Source organism: Populus alba, chromosome 17, assembly GCF_005239225.2.
Source record: "Populus alba chromosome 17, ASM523922v2, whole genome shotgun sequence".
NCBI classification, from domain to species: domain Eukaryota; kingdom Viridiplantae; phylum Streptophyta; class Magnoliopsida; order Malpighiales; family Salicaceae; genus Populus; species Populus alba.
In genome coordinates, this window is record NC_133300.1 from 7,308,227 (window position 1) to 7,323,952 (window position 15,726).

Sequence of the window (15,726 nt, forward strand, 5' to 3'; positions counted from 1 at the left end):
GTGTCAATTAGAGCTCATAAGGTGGTTAGAAACACAATATTCTTTCACCTAAAGGTAACTTTTCGATCAACCTTCTTCGTTAAATAAAAAGAAAAACAATGGTTGAATGACACATTATCCTTTCCCTTCATTTAAGCCCAAACAACATGTCGTCTGTTTTAAATCTCTAAAAAACAAGGTTTCAATTAGGTTTTTTTGGGAACTTTCATGCAATCATATCTCTAACAATGTATATTGGAATCCTCTAATTCACTTGCCTTTTATATATTGGTCATTTGGTTTTATATTATACAATTTGACCCCAAATTGACCATTAAACTTTTAAATTATTTTAACTTGACCTCTAATTTAGTCAATTTAGGTTCCTAAATGTATGCGTATTTTGCTTCTTGGTTTTTTGTTTTGAATTTCTACAACCAAACTTTTTTTATTTTAAATTAAGCCCCTGAAATGACCAATTAATTTATTAAAAATACAAAATAAGTCCATGAAACTCCAATTCTTGCAATTTGGCCCGAATTAGGCTTCTAAACATAATTTTTCTTTAATTAGGTTCTTAATAAAACCCATTAAAAGTTTAATTGAGTCCTTGAACTTAATTAATTCTTCTAATTTTTGCCAAGTTGACCTTCAAACTTAACTTTGCTTTCAACTAAACCTTTGATTAGATCAATTAAGCCTATCAAAAGTTTAATTAAATCCCTGAACTTAATTATTTTACAAGTTCACCCCAATCTTCAATATCTTTCTTCAATTTGGTTTCAAATTCTCATTGTTTTCTTCTATTAGGGCATCCATTGCTGCAATTGAGTTCCCAAATTACCATTTGGTCCTCCAACTTCCTGTTTATGTAATCATGTCCCTCTTCAACCAATTCTTTTCATTTTCAAATCGTTTGTCCATTTGTGACCATAAAATATTTTTAAATTTTAAATTTCTTTTGGATTTTTTAGTACTTCAAAACGAGAAAATATGTTTTTTAGGAAAGAATTTCAAAGGGTCTAAAATGGGTTATGATAGTGATTGGGTTTCTGAGACCACAAGTTTGGCCAATTAAAATTGCTTGAGAATAATGATTAGTTCATTGAATACCTTTATATATATATATAAAAACTAGAACTATTGCTTGTTTATTTTCATTGAATACCTTTGTTATATAAAAATAATAAACAAGCAATAGTTCTAGTTTTTATATATATATATATATAAAGATTAGAAGAAGAAGAAGAAAAACAAATAACATGAATGGTACCAAATGGCCCTGGTTAAAGATTTTTTTTTTTTTTGGGTGTTTTTCTAGGAAAACTGCCAAGAATAAACTTTGCATAACCAAGTCACCACCTAGAGAATTTGTCGCTTTACCAGACAAACCATTTGCAGGCTTTAGCAAATGGTGAAAATCTGTCCAATGGGTATAGTAATTTCCCTGACTTGGATCCTCTGGAGGTGAAGGCCGGGAGTGTCAATGGAGTTTCGAGTCCTCATACGATCAACACTCTTTTATGCCTCAAAGCTATAGTAGCTTAGATAATATGGCAAAGCTATAGTGGCTTAGATAATGTGGCAAAGGAAGCTGCAGCAGATCTCTCTGTGTTTGGATTTGTATTTTAAAAATATTTTTAAAAAAATTAAAATTTTTATTTTATTTTATTTTAAATTAATAAATTTTTGCAGGTTATTTTGAAGTGTTAATATTAAAAATAATTTTTTTAAAATATTTTAAAATAAAAAACATTTTTAAAATAATCAGAAACCATTTTAAACATGGTAACTTCAAATTATCAAAGTCAAGGCGTAATCTTACCTCAAAACAACTTTCCTGATGGTCAATTGAGGAGGGTTTGAAGCACTGGTTATTTACAAGTTTCAAACCGCCCACTGATCTAGTTTAGTCCCCTGTTTTTACTCTGTTTTTGTCCTGTTTTTCTCCATCATCAATGGCTAATTGAATATTGTTTTGTCTCTGTCTTGATGATATTAATAGAACAACGCAGACAACACACAGAGGTCCTTTTCAAGTCCTCCCGTAGCTACAGAGAGCTCGTTGAACGAAGAATCAAACTTCAAAGATGGACGTTATAGTGCTGAAGAAAGGAAGGAGAGAATCTCACTCAATGTATAGAACCAAACGTAAGCCTCATCGTGTGTGTGTGTCTCTCTCTCTCTCTCTCTATATATATATATATATATAACCACAAACAACCGCATTATTTTCATTATATTTATCTTTGTTTAATATTATAAGTATTAATAAGGTAAAATTACTTTAGAATACTATAGTTTAGTTATTTTTTATATTATCTTTATTATTTTTTAAAAAAACAATTATAATTTACATTCCAAATCAACCCAATTTTTAAATTTAAAAGATAAAATGAATCTATCCTGGTATGTAATATAACATAAACAATCAAAATTTACTATTCATTTAAAAAAAATCAATCAATCAAATCTAATTTATTTCTTCTGTACAACTTCACTCTTAATCTTATTTTCCTTCCATTCAATTCTTTCTATTAATTTCTTTTATAATATAGCATAAATGTTTTATTATTTTTTAATTATCTTTTTATTGTTAATATTTTTATTTTTTTAAAATTTGATTTAAATTTGATTTTGATATAAACTTTTGGTCATCATTTTTTTTAATTGAAAATTTTTATTTATCATATTTTGTTCTAATTTTTTTATTGCTATTTATTTTTATTTAAAATAATTTATTGATTATATTTTTTTTAATTTCATAATTTTTGAACTTTTTTATCTATCAGTTTGATTTTTATTATTTTAATTGTTATTTATTTTATTTGAAATAATTTATAAAATTATATATATATATTAATTTCATCCTCCAACTTTTTTTTTATCTATAAGTTTTGGTCCCTATTTTTTCAATAAACATGAAAAAAAAAATTAAAACATTAGTAAGTTATTTTTCAGCTTATTTTTTCATGACTTAACCAAAAATTAAAAAGTCTTTAAACTCATTTTTCATTACACTACTAAACAAAAAAAAATAATTTAATTTTTAAGAATTCACTTTTCAAGAAAATTATTGTTTTAAAGAAAAATACTCTTATAGTAAACAAACAAGGCCTAAGTGCCCGTTTGAGATTGCAATTCAGCCTGCTTTTCATGAAAACTTGAAATATTTTTTGTTCAAATTAACTTTTTAGTGTTTTTAAATTGTTTTGATGTCAAAAATAAATTTAAAAAAATATTTTAATATATTTCTGAGTAAAAAAATACTTTAAAAATTAATTGTTACAATACTTTCAAACATACTTTAAATTAAAAAGGTGGCTAGATTTTCATGTTCGGCAAAGAAAGGTTTTTTTTAGTTGCAATTTTATTATTTTAAAGTAATAAGAGCTTTTTTATTTATTAAATTGAATACAATAATAAAAATATAAATAATTCAATATTTTTTTGTTTTTTTTCTTACTATTGCTGAATGTTTTCCATAAAATAAAATACACCATAGGACACTTTTCTATACGTTTTTGCTTGTACTTCGAAGATGTATTTTTTTAATTAAAAAACAGATATAAAGAATTTATTATAAAAAATATAAAAGGGGTTACATAGCTGTTGAAATTTCATAAATAGTCATAATTAATATTTTCAGCTCAAACCTCGATACGTCCCCATCACCCCTGAGCAATGGTGGGGACAAAGATTAATTTTAGTATTCAACTCACTCATTTTATACAGTGGTTTTTTAACTTATACGTGTTTTTTTAAAATTTTATTTTTTTTTATTTAAAATTATTTTTTTTTAAAAAAAAATCTTAATATATTAATATCAAAAATTTTTTTAAAAAATAAAAAATATATATTATTTTAATATATTTCTTAATAAAAAAACATATTTTAAACCACAATTTTTATCATACTCTTAGATATTGTTTTAATTAATTATAACAAATAGCAAGCAGGTATTCCATTGTCGACAAAGGATGCGGAAGCGCCACACCAACAGCTATTTACAGCATTAAAAAATATATTAAAATATTATTTTTATATATTTTAAAATTTATTTTTAATATTAGCATATTAAAACAATATAAAATTATTAAAATTTTATTTTACAATAAAAATTTTAAATTATTGAAAAATAAAATTCAATCGTTCAAACACATTCTTTGAAGAGCAGAAGAAACGTGTATCTAAAGTTTCTGTGTTTTTTTTCCCTTCGTTGCCATCAGCTAGCTAGGATTTCAAGAACAAGAATTCTACTTTGTGAGTTTTTTTCCCAGTCAAACGGCACAACTACAACATATTCAATGTTTGGGTCATTTAATAAATTTATATAATAAAGGGACTAATTAATTAATTATTTTAGATGCCTTATAGGTATTAGACTGTACTGTAGTTAACCTCCATCATCGACTTCTTCTCAAGAACAGAACCTTAAACCCTAGCCTCCCTTTATAAAAAAAAAACACCCTCCTCTCAAATCTCAATAAATAAATGAAAAATAAAAATTCTATACTCCAATAATTCTCTCAACTTACAACAAATCGAATCAGTCCATTTTTCTCCCACAATTATCACGCAGAAATCAAATCAAATCATTCCACCACCACCTCTAAAAAAAAGAGAGAGAATAATAAGAATAATTCAAAACCCTCCTATTTAAACCCTATAAGCAGTTAATTTGATTCAAATTAAGCAAAACCAAAGAGAAAAAAAATGGGTTCTCTCCAGCACTTTCTCAACAGTCCGATCTCGGTCCCCTTTTCTCCAAATCTCAATCATCGCCGTTCTTTTTTCTTACGAGCATGCCTTAACCTGGACGTGCATGCACCGGATTCAGTGAAACCCAAAACCCATTTGAAAAGTCGAGAGGTTATGGAGATGGAAGGGAAGGTGTTAGTTGGGACATATGCAAGAAACCCAGTTGTGATTTCGAGTGGAAAAGGTTGTAAATTGTATGATCCCGAAGGGCGAGAGTACTTGGATTGTACTTCTGGTATTGCTGTTAATGCTCTTGGTCATGGGGATCCTGATTGGGTCAAAGCTATTGTTGAGCAAGCTAATTTGCTCACTCATGTCAGCAATGTTTTCTATTCAGTTCCTCAGGTAATGGGTTATTTTACTGTCAATTTTTTTTTATATATATAATGAGGGTTTATTCACATATTAATTTAATTTTGATTGTATTAGAAATGTATTTTTTTTTATTTAATGCATATATTTTTGTGTTGTCTTCATTTGTTTACAATCTGAAACGTGAATTTTTAGATTTTTCGATTTGAAATTATTATTTATTATTATTATTATTTAGACTGGCTATAGGAAAATGAATTAACTGTGAAATGCTATGAACAGGGGAATTATTATCTGTTCATTTTGCAAGTTTTAATAGACCAATTTTGCATCTAATAATGAAATGAATTGCAAGAAAATTATGATTTTGTCTGCTTTGTGATTGATATGAATTGGGAACATGTATCTGGTGATTTTGATGCTGGCATATAGTAAGTTTTTCCTTCATAGTTTTGTTTCTCTCGTAGTTTGAGAGGAAGTTCGTTAAAGGGAAAGTATGCATCTGTTGTAGGTAGAGCTTGCTAAACGTCTTGTGGCTTGTTCATTTGCCGATCGTGTTTTTTTCGCGAACTCTGGTACGGAAGCAAATGAAGCTGCTATAAAGTTTGCACGGAAGTATCAACGATTTACAAATCCTGAGAAGCAGCAAGCCACAGAGTTTATTTCATTTAGTAATAGCTTCCATGGGAGGACAATGGGGGCTCTGGCGTTGACAAGCAAGGAGCAGTATCGATTTCCTTTTGAGCCTGTCATGCCTGGAGTTAATTTCCTGGAATATGGTGACGTACAGGCTGCAACAGAACTGATTAAGTCTGGCAGGATTGCTGCTGTATTTGTAGAACCTATACAGGGTGAAGGTGGTATTTATAGTGCAACAAAGGAATTCTTACAGTCCTTACGTAGTGCTTGTGATGATGCTGGGTCTCTCCTGGTTTTTGACGAGGTGAACTGCTTTTCATTTTGAAATCATGTTTTCTCATATAAATTGTGGATTCCAAGGTTATAGGTACCTCTTAAATGCATGTTATTTTCTCCCTGATTTCCACCCATGACACACCACCTGCACCAAAAATGTTTTCTTCTAATCGTAGAAAAGTATCCTAATAGCAAGTTGTCGACATGTTTTCAGTATTTTGACAAATTAGCATCACCCTGGATAGAGCACCATAGCTCCAAAAGTGCAATTTTGACGTAAATCCCTTCGCTTTTTATTTGGGAGATAACATTTTTCAGATTCAGGCTCAGAGAAAGGGCAGAAAATGGGATGCTATTCTTCATTCCTAATTGCAATAGTTTTGCTGTGTAATTACTTCATATCATGTTTAGCACTGGAAGGTGCTCTGATGTATTCTGCAATGATCACAGTTCAACTGAGAAGTATTTTTTGAAACATTCTTTTCTCAGGTCCAATGTGGCTTAGGCCGAACTGGTTATCTTTGGGCACACGAGGTATATGGTGTGGTCCCAGATATAATGACACTCGCCAAGCCTCTCGCAGGAGGTCTACCGATAGGAGCTGCATTGGTGAGTGAAAAAGTTGCAGCTGCCATAAAATATGGAGACCACGGGAGCACTTTTGCCGGTGGACCTCTTGTCTGTAACGCTGCCATTGCTGTTTTAGATAAAATATCAAAGCCAGGTTTCTTGGCCAGTGTCTCCAAGAAAGGTCAATACTTCAAAGAACTTTTAATTCACAAACTAGGAGGAAATTCACATGTGAGAGAAGTACGAGGTTTGGGACTTATAATTGGGATAGAGCTGGATGTGTCCGCTTCACCCCTCGTAGATGCCTGCAGAGATTCCGGTCTTCTAATATTAACTGCTGGAAAAGGAAATGTTGTGAGGCTGGTGCCCCCGTTGATCATCTCAGAACAAGAACTGGAGCGTGCTGCTGAGATTATACTTGAATGTCTTCCAGCACTTGACAAGACTAATTGAAGCAAGGTTTGGTAGCATGTAATTTTATCAGAAATTCAGGATATATACTCATTATCAAATCCTGTTGTCAGCCTGTCCAAAGTTTTCTCTATATCTTGCACTCATGGTATGCACAGTAGCCCTCGAATTTCATGAAAGTACTAATTATTTAAAACAATATGCATTTGTGGTTGAGCAGAGCTGTGAGCTCGGTTAGTTTATTTTACTCTCGATTTCTCTGCCATTAGCTTTGAGAATTTAGGCGCCGGTTGTCTCATTCTAGGCTTGGAAAGTATTTTTTTTTTTTTGAAAGGAAAACATTATCTAAAAATTATGAAAAAATTTTAAAATATTATATTATTTATTAATTATATTAACTTTGGTTTTCAAATTTTTAATTATTAGATATTTTGTTTTGATTTTTTTTTAATTTTATCTCTTAAAATTTGATTTAATTTGGTTTTTATATCAATTTTGGTTATTATTTTATGAATATTATTTATTTTTCTCCTATTATTTTTCTAATTGAAATTTTTTATCTGTTAGATTTCATTCTTATTGTTTTATTGTTATTTATTTTATTTAAAATAATTAATGTAAATTGTATTTTTTTTTTAATTTCATCATCTTTCAACTATTTTATCTATTAGATTTTATTTTCAATATTTTAATTGTTATTTATTTTATTTGAAATAATTTATAAAATTAGATTATTATTTTTTTAATTTTATTCTCATTTAATTTTTTAATTTGTAAGATTTTGTCCTTATTAATTTAATAAATTTAAAAAATATATATATATTAATAAGATATTTTTTAATTTATTTTTCATGACAGCTAAACATTTAAAAGTGTTTTTTAATTTATATTTTATGATGCTACTAAATATCTTAAAATATTTTATTTTTTAGAAATTTAATTTTTTAAAAAAATTATTCTTTTTAAAAAAATTTCTTGTTAACAAACAAATATGGTCATATGCTCTTTCTCTTGTGGAAAACAAGTCATGATAAAAGAAGAGATTTGATGGTTCCTATAACAAAGGATGAAATTAAAACCTTATGTTTAGCAAATGAGGAATCAAAATGGTATGAAAAGCTCAAAACAAGAGCAGAACATAGACAACAGCCATACTGAGATTGTCACTTACAGCACTAATTTTCTTCGTACTCTTCATAAGCCAACCAGCCATCTACGAAATGTAGCAAATCACGATAGGTGGAGAAGGAGACACGGCAAAAACAGATAACACTGAATGTTTTCTTAATAGCTACCGGAGGATGTCAATCCGAATTATAGTTGCGGTGAATAAGTATATTTTATTTGAAAATATAATAGCGATTATTGATATTACGGGTAAACAAACATAATTTATTATAAATTATAACAATTGAGTTACGATAATATCAATAAAAGTTTAATTGCATGTTTTTTTGGTTTTGGACATGTAATTTATAGCAATAAATTATGGGTGGTTCTGACATGATGGGATGACAATGATTATGCATTAAATGCGTAGTATACTTGGTTGGGTCCTTAGTCTTTGGACAATATTGGGAGAGTTGATAGTTATCAAGTGGGATTGGATATGTTTTTAGGTCTGGATAGTTGGTTTAGGGGTTTTTGTTTCTTATCACTCTTATTTCCTCTCTTGAAGTATTTAGTTGTGGACATACTTGTTTTTTTTTTTTTTTTTTTGCTATTGTTCTGGTTTGGTTTAGTTTTTAGGCACTTTTTTGTTGCATTCTACTTGCTTTTATGTCATTTTCATGTTCTATTTTATTGTTTTTTTCTACTATTGTTCTTGAGTTTGGTAATATTGTCATTCTTCCACGTCATTTCTTTAGATTAAAGGGTGTGGATGGGTTCATTTGTATTTTTATTGGTTTTTTTTTCATGCCTCTCTTTTAGGTCTACTTATGTTTTTTTTAACTCTTATTGATATTATTGTGCAGGTAGAGACAATTTACTATGGATTGTAACAATTGAATCACAATAATATCAATAAGAGTTTAATTGCATGTCTTTTTGGTTTTGGGCATGCACCTTATGGCAATAAATTATTGGTGGTTCTAACATGATGGGATGACAATAATTATGTATTAAATGCATAGCACACTTGGTTGAGTCCTTGGTCTTTGGACAATATTGGGAGAGGTGCTACTTATCAAGTGGGATTGGACTTGTGTTTAGATCTTAGTAGTTGGTTTACGGATTTCGGTTCCTCGTCATTCTTATTTCTCCTCTTGAAGTATTCAGTTGTGGACATGTTTTTTTTTTTTCTCACTATTGTTCTGATTTGGTTTAGCTTTTAGGCTTCTTTTTAGTTGCCTTCTGCTTGCTTTTCTATCATTTTCATGTCTTATTTTATTTTTTCAATCATGCATTCTATTGTTGTTCTTGAGTTTGGTAATATTGTCATGCTTCCATGTCATTTCTTTGGATTAAAGGGTGTGGATGTGTTCATTTATAATTTTTTTTTATGAGTTTTCTTTCACGCCTCTATTTTAGGTCTACTTATGTTTTTTTTTTTTTTTGTTATGGATTATCTTTCGCGACTAGTTTTCCAAGCTCTTTATTATTATTAAATTTGAAAAAAAAAATTATTAATATTAAGAAAAAACTATAAATTTGATTTGAAAGGTAAAATTAAAAATTATTATTATTATTAAATTTGAAAAAAAAATATTATTACTATTAAAAAAAAATCATAAATTTGATTTGAATGGATTAAAAACTATAAAAACTTGGGTTAAACAAGTTTATTATTATTTTTATTATAAATTTTATTATTTTTATTATTATTAAGGGAGCTAGACCCTAGAAACTTGGGTCTGACAACGGAGCTAGACCTAAGTTTTGCGTGCTTGGTCTGCAGACCCATTCGCGAGGGTCTGGCATCACACATGGTTGCCAAACCTAAGCTAACATGTAACGGCCCGTCCTAACTTGCCATATATTGTCCGCTTTGGGCCTCACCGCCCTCACGGTTTTGTTCCTGGTGACGCGAACCCATTTCTGAGTCTGACGCCCCAAAACGCGTATAACAAGTTGGCAACCAACACCCCTTACCCGTCGATGTGGGATCTTACAATCCACCCCTTTTAAGGAGCCTGACAACCCCGTCGACACAACCGGACAACCAGTGAGGTCGGCTCTGATACCAAATGTAACGGCCCGACCCAACTTGCCATATATTGTCCGCTTTGGGCCTTACTGTCCTCACGGTTTTGTTCCTGGTGACGCGAGTCCATTTCTGAGCCTGACGCCCCAAAACACGTATAACAAGTTAGCAACCAACACCCCTTATAAGGCCAGCAACACACCCCTCACCCGCTGATATGAGATCTTACATAACATATCTTCATTATTATATATATAAAAAAATCATTATAAAAATCTATTTAACGTTTTAGATCTAAAAATTCAAATAATATCTTCACATTAAAATAGTTTATGTTTTATATTTATGAATTTTTATATTCATTCAATAGAAATTCTATCTTCTATTATTAGTATGATTATTGTTGTTGTTGTTGTTGTTGTTGTTTTTTTACTATTATTATGATTATTCATTGTTATTGTTATTGTTATTGTTATTCAAGTAAACTTAGGTCAAACATGTTTATCAGACCCAAGTAACATAGGTCAAAAAATATTTATTAACGAAGTATAAATAATTTATAAACAACAAACCATAACAAAAATCTAATTTAATGTTTTAGATCTAAAAATTTAAATCTTATCTTTCCATTGAAATAATTCATTTTTTATGTTTATGAATTTATAATTCCTTCAATAAAAATTCTATTTTATGGTTGTTACTGATATAGTTTTCGTTCAAACGTATTTTTATTTACAAATATATTAAAATAATATTTTTATTTTTTAAATTTATTTTTAGTATTAATAAATTAAAATAATTTGAAAATATATATAAAAAAATTAAACCAAAGAAAAAATTAAAAATTAATTGTTTTTCCATAAATATTTTTGAAATGCAATAACAACATGCTATAGTAATCATGTTTTTTTTCTTATAAATTTATAATTAATAATAAAAAAAAACCTTTATAAACTATAATAATTAACAAAATTAAAAAAATAACACAACTTGATGTTGCAATAAAGCTGTGCTCCTCTCATTGAAGCATTTTGACCTGAGTGTTTTAGGTTTAGTATGATTGTCAGACACAAGTATTTGAGTTCATCCAAAACTCTTGGATATATCTTGGTAGTCACATTTCAAAGTTTTTAGGTCTGGTATTACCGTAAGACCCAAGACTTTTTAAAAAATATTTTTTAAAATATAAAATATTTTTTTTTATATTTATAAAACATTATATTAACCAGCAATCAAACGAGTGGGCCGCTACACTAATATGCAACTAGGTTGCCTAGGTCGGACTAGTGAATATGCATTCCAGTTCCAAAAAGGTATTTAAGCGAAAAAAAATTACACGTGCTCAGCCCTAACTCTTCCAGCTTCGTAATGCCAACACATGGCAGTGCCACGTACAATCAGTGAATTGAGAAACGGATAGGCATAAGCTTTTGCCAAAGAATGGACCCCAATCCAACTTCTTAACACAGAATTTTTTTAAAGATTGCAGGTATGTTTCTGTGGAATTGTTTCTGTGGAATTGATCTTTTTATACAAGATCCATCTTTAGTATATATATATTTTTTTATGATCATGGTTGCATCGACCACTGAATGTTCTTTTTCTTTTAATGATATGATACTAGGTTTTTGTTTCTGAATCTAAACGAGGAGAGCTTAATTTCCATGCTGAGCATTTATGACTGAATAAGTCTTGACATTTTTTCTACTAAATTGTCCAACATAATTATAGGAGAAAACAAAATTGTAGCCTTTTCAGGTATAACATTGGAAAATTGTTATAATATGTCAGAATCCAAGCAGATTAAGGTTATGAGATCTGGGTCTTCATTTTTGTGAAGACAATTCAGTGGGTGCAATGTTCAAGGGGGTGATTGAATTGTTTTAACCCATGATTTCTTATGGGATAGGAACTTAAACCACCTATTAGGCCTTCCATCCCTTTCATTGCCCAAGTTGCTCTATGCGCAGGGTGTGGATATGGCAGGAAAACAACAGGTTACAAAAAGTTCAGAACTTTCAATCTGTGATTCATATTTTGAGAACATACAGTCCAGAAAGAAGTTGCCATTTTCATTACAGGAGACCTTAACTGCTGCATTTGCAGAGATTCCAGCTTCATCATTCCCACCAGTTCCAGGTGGCAAAGGTGATTGCAAAATTTTCTTGCCTTTACAGTTAGTCTGACAAACAATATTTCTTAATTAATTGAAAGGTGTTTCACAACTCAATCTTTGCAGTCATTGAAATTTTAGCGGATTCGTCGGTTGCTGATGCTGTTAGTATTTTATCTGAATGCAACATTATGGCTGCTCCTGTAAAAAAGGTAGATGCTGGAGACAGTTTGGATTGGAGAGATAGGTACCTCGGAATCATAGATTACTCAGCAATCGTCCTCTGGGTATTAGAGAGTGCTGAGCTCGCGGCTGTTGCTTTATCAGCCACTTCTGCAGCAGCTGCTGGCATAGGTACTGGAGCTGTCGGTGCTCTTGGAGCAGTAGCATTGGGTTTAACAGGTCCTGTTGCCGTTGCTGGGCTAACTGCTGCTGCAGTAGGTGCTGCTGTAGTTGGTGGTGTTGCTGCAGAAAAAGGAGCTGGAAAAGACGCCTCGACAGCCGCTGACAACTTGGGGCAGGATTTCTACAAAGTTCTTCTTCAAGAAGAACCCTTCAAGTCAACCACTGTAAGTTCAATTTCAGAATGCTGTGTTCAAGATACCTTTTCATAACTTACATATACATTTTGAGGACTACCTTGACAGGGAATAGAAAGAAGCTCCAGTCTTTTTCTAGCCATCTGCGAAAGGCTAACTGTATTTTATGTTTTATTTTTCTGGTTGGCTAAAGGTGGGATCGATTATTAAATCATACCGCTGGTCTCCTTTTCTTCCAGTCACAACAAACAGTTCAATGTTGAGCATCTTACTTCTACTTTCAAAATATCGGCTGCGAAATTTACCTGTGATCGAGCCAGGGAAACCTCATATTCAGAACTTCATAACTCAATCTGCAGTTGTTCAAGGTCTGGAGGGATGCAAGGGAAGAGACTGGTTTGATTGCATTGCTGCACAACCTATTTCAAATGTAGGCCTTCCTTTTATGTCTGCTGACGAGGTACATGTTCTCCTGATTAGTTTTCTCGTGGCTGACTTCTCAATTTGGACTTCTTCAAGTGTGTTATTCTGCTTCCTGGCCAGGTTGTTAGTGTCCAGAGTGGTGAACTGATCTTGGAAGCTTTCAAGAAAATGAAAGATAACAAAATTGGTGGTCTTCCTGTAGTAGAGGGACCAAATAAGAAGATTATTGGAAATCTCAGCATACGGGACATCAGACACTTGCTGCTCAAGCCTGAGCTTTTCTCCAATTTCAGGTAGTGTAGAGGATATTAAGCATGTTACTGGTGAAGTCAGCTTTATCCAAGTTCACTTCTTCCAATTTTTCTCTCTTTTCAGGCAGCATACCGTTATGGATTTCATGAACACCATCGTCTCAACAACCAAAGGAACAGGAAGCGTCATCCCACCAATTACCTGCAAGCCTGATGCAACTCTTGGTAGCTTGATCCATGCTCTTTCTTCCAGGTCAGGTCACAGGATTCATGTGGTTAACCAATCTGAAGAAGTTGTGGGCGTGATTACGCTCAGAGATGTGATCTCTTGTTTCGTGTACGAGCCCCCGAACCATTTCGATAGCTACTTTTCTTTTTCAACAAAAGAAATGTTGGATGAGTGATGATTCTGCCAAAAACATTTACAACTTCAGGATATGAAATTATCCAAAATGTAATAAACCAGGCCTGTTCTTAGACAAGAAAATGGTGAAGGCAAGGTTTTTTCATCGATTAGTATGAGTATAATTGGAGTTCTTGTTTTATGCAGCTCTAATTGAACAACATCAAGCAGATTTTCCTAATCGTTTATTATCTCTGATTCTTTCCATGTCCTGTGATTTTGTTAGACACAATAAAGGTGGAATGGAACTCCATACGTTAAAGCTACCCTGAGATATCAACTACTATAGGGGAAAAAAGAGAGCACATAACACAACCCCTCCATTAACTAATAAAAAGGTAGGGCAAAAAGTTTGCAGAAAATTTAAATTTCTGAAAATTACAGAAATTTATGTGCAGATGGCAAAGGAACATGACAGAACACAATAACCTTGGGAGACTTCTTGTTTTCTACTTGTACTACTTTATAACGTTAGAAAACACCCTTCAGAGATATGGTAGCACAAAACCAATAGAAAATACGTCCATTTACCAGTGTGTCGGCAAAGATGAATAAGCCATAGGCGATCTTATTAACAAAAACTAACACTCCTTGTAAAAGCTTTGTTCATTGGACACTTAATGATGGTTTTGTTCTTCTCGTAAAAAAAATATTAAACTGGAAAAAACGTGGCATTATAGCATTGTTAGGAAAAAATGCTTGTTTAATCTTTGTTTATAATTCAAAACGTTCAAAAATATGTTTTGAATTTACGAACATGTCAATACAAACACAATAGTGAAAAATATGTAAAAAAGGAGATCAAAATAGTCCTCAACGTCTCTGACTTGGTCTCTCCACACACTACACACTCTAGATCGTCTTCTTTACCCGGAAACCCACGATGTTAGCCGGGTCAACCCGAAACTCAGATCTCATCACCAAACACGTAAGCACCACTTCCGTATCCACATAACCGGTCCAGCCATCGGCAACGTTGCCATACCATCAGCAGTCTACATATCATCAGCCATGTCAGCTATGTGGGTCCATGCTGGACAATGCAGGGGGAAAAGGCTATTGATAATTCCAACCTGACGTGGCCTAAAGTTAAAACACATCAAGACTTTTTTTAAGAATCCGACCCGAAACCCAACTTGCTTCAGAAATGGGATGGAAGGTAGATAAGGCAGAGGCCCAAACATTGAAATTAATTATGGTATGAGATTGCAGCAGGCGGAAGTGATTATTTACAAAAAACATTATTTAAAAATATATTAAAATAATATTTTTTTATTTTTTAAAAATTAATTTTTTTATTAGAATATCAAAAGAATAAAAACAAAAAAAATATTAATTTAAAGATCAATTAAAACAAGAAACCATGTTAAGGTAGAGGATGATATATATTTTGTGTATCGATTTAAAATGTGAATATTTGCCTGTAGCTGACCTCCTATCACGGCTTCTTTTATCTAGCTCAATTCATATTAGCGTTCTACTTCCTGTAAATCTTAGAGCACGAAACTCTCTTTTCTAACACAAAAAAGAAAGAAAGAAAAAAAAAAAAAAAAGCAAGCCTTTCGACAATAACATATTAATCATCTCCACACCTTACTTTCTCCAATTTTATGTCAGAGTGGAAACTCCATCTTAAATTATATTTTGAATTTCCTATAGCAAACATAATATCATATTAATTAAGGTAACACTTTGTTGTCAAATTTTATTTTTTATTATTATTAACATAAATGTCCGGGTTAATTTATGTATATCTCAATCAATCTCAAAAATCCTAAAATTAACAATTATATAAGCCTCTAATGACCCTGAAATTTATAGAACTCAAACTAGTAATCTTTATAAAACAAACCCATAACCTGACTAATTAAACTATACCTCTAAAAAGTTACTAAAATCCATGT

At 31.2% G+C, this 15,726-nt stretch overlaps 2 protein-coding genes across 2 annotated transcripts; both read left to right on the forward strand.

The window, feature by feature from the left end:
- Positions 1–4,334: 4,334 nt before the first annotated feature.
- Positions 4,335–7,195, forward strand: LOC118048716 (acetylornithine aminotransferase, mitochondrial). Its single transcript, XM_035058515.2, has 3 exons — positions 4,335–5,085; positions 5,564–5,995; positions 6,457–7,195. Exons 1-3 carry the CDS (start codon positions 4,696–4,698, stop codon positions 6,988–6,990), a joined length of 1,356 nt encoding a protein of 451 aa, XP_034914406.1. The 5' UTR covers positions 4,335–4,695; the 3' UTR covers positions 6,991–7,195.
- A 4,229-nt stretch (positions 7,196–11,424) lies between these two features.
- LOC118048750 (SNF1-related protein kinase regulatory subunit gamma-1-like) lies at positions 11,425–14,029 on the forward strand. Its single transcript, XM_035058561.2, has 6 exons — positions 11,425–11,582; positions 12,064–12,241; positions 12,333–12,775; positions 12,939–13,205; positions 13,289–13,461; positions 13,544–14,029. The coding sequence occupies exons 2-6, from the start codon at positions 12,073–12,075 to the stop codon at positions 13,821–13,823; spliced, it is 1,332 nt and encodes a 443-aa protein (XP_034914452.1). The 5' UTR covers positions 11,425–11,582; positions 12,064–12,072; the 3' UTR covers positions 13,824–14,029.
- The last annotated feature ends 1,697 nt before the right edge of the window (positions 14,030–15,726 follow it).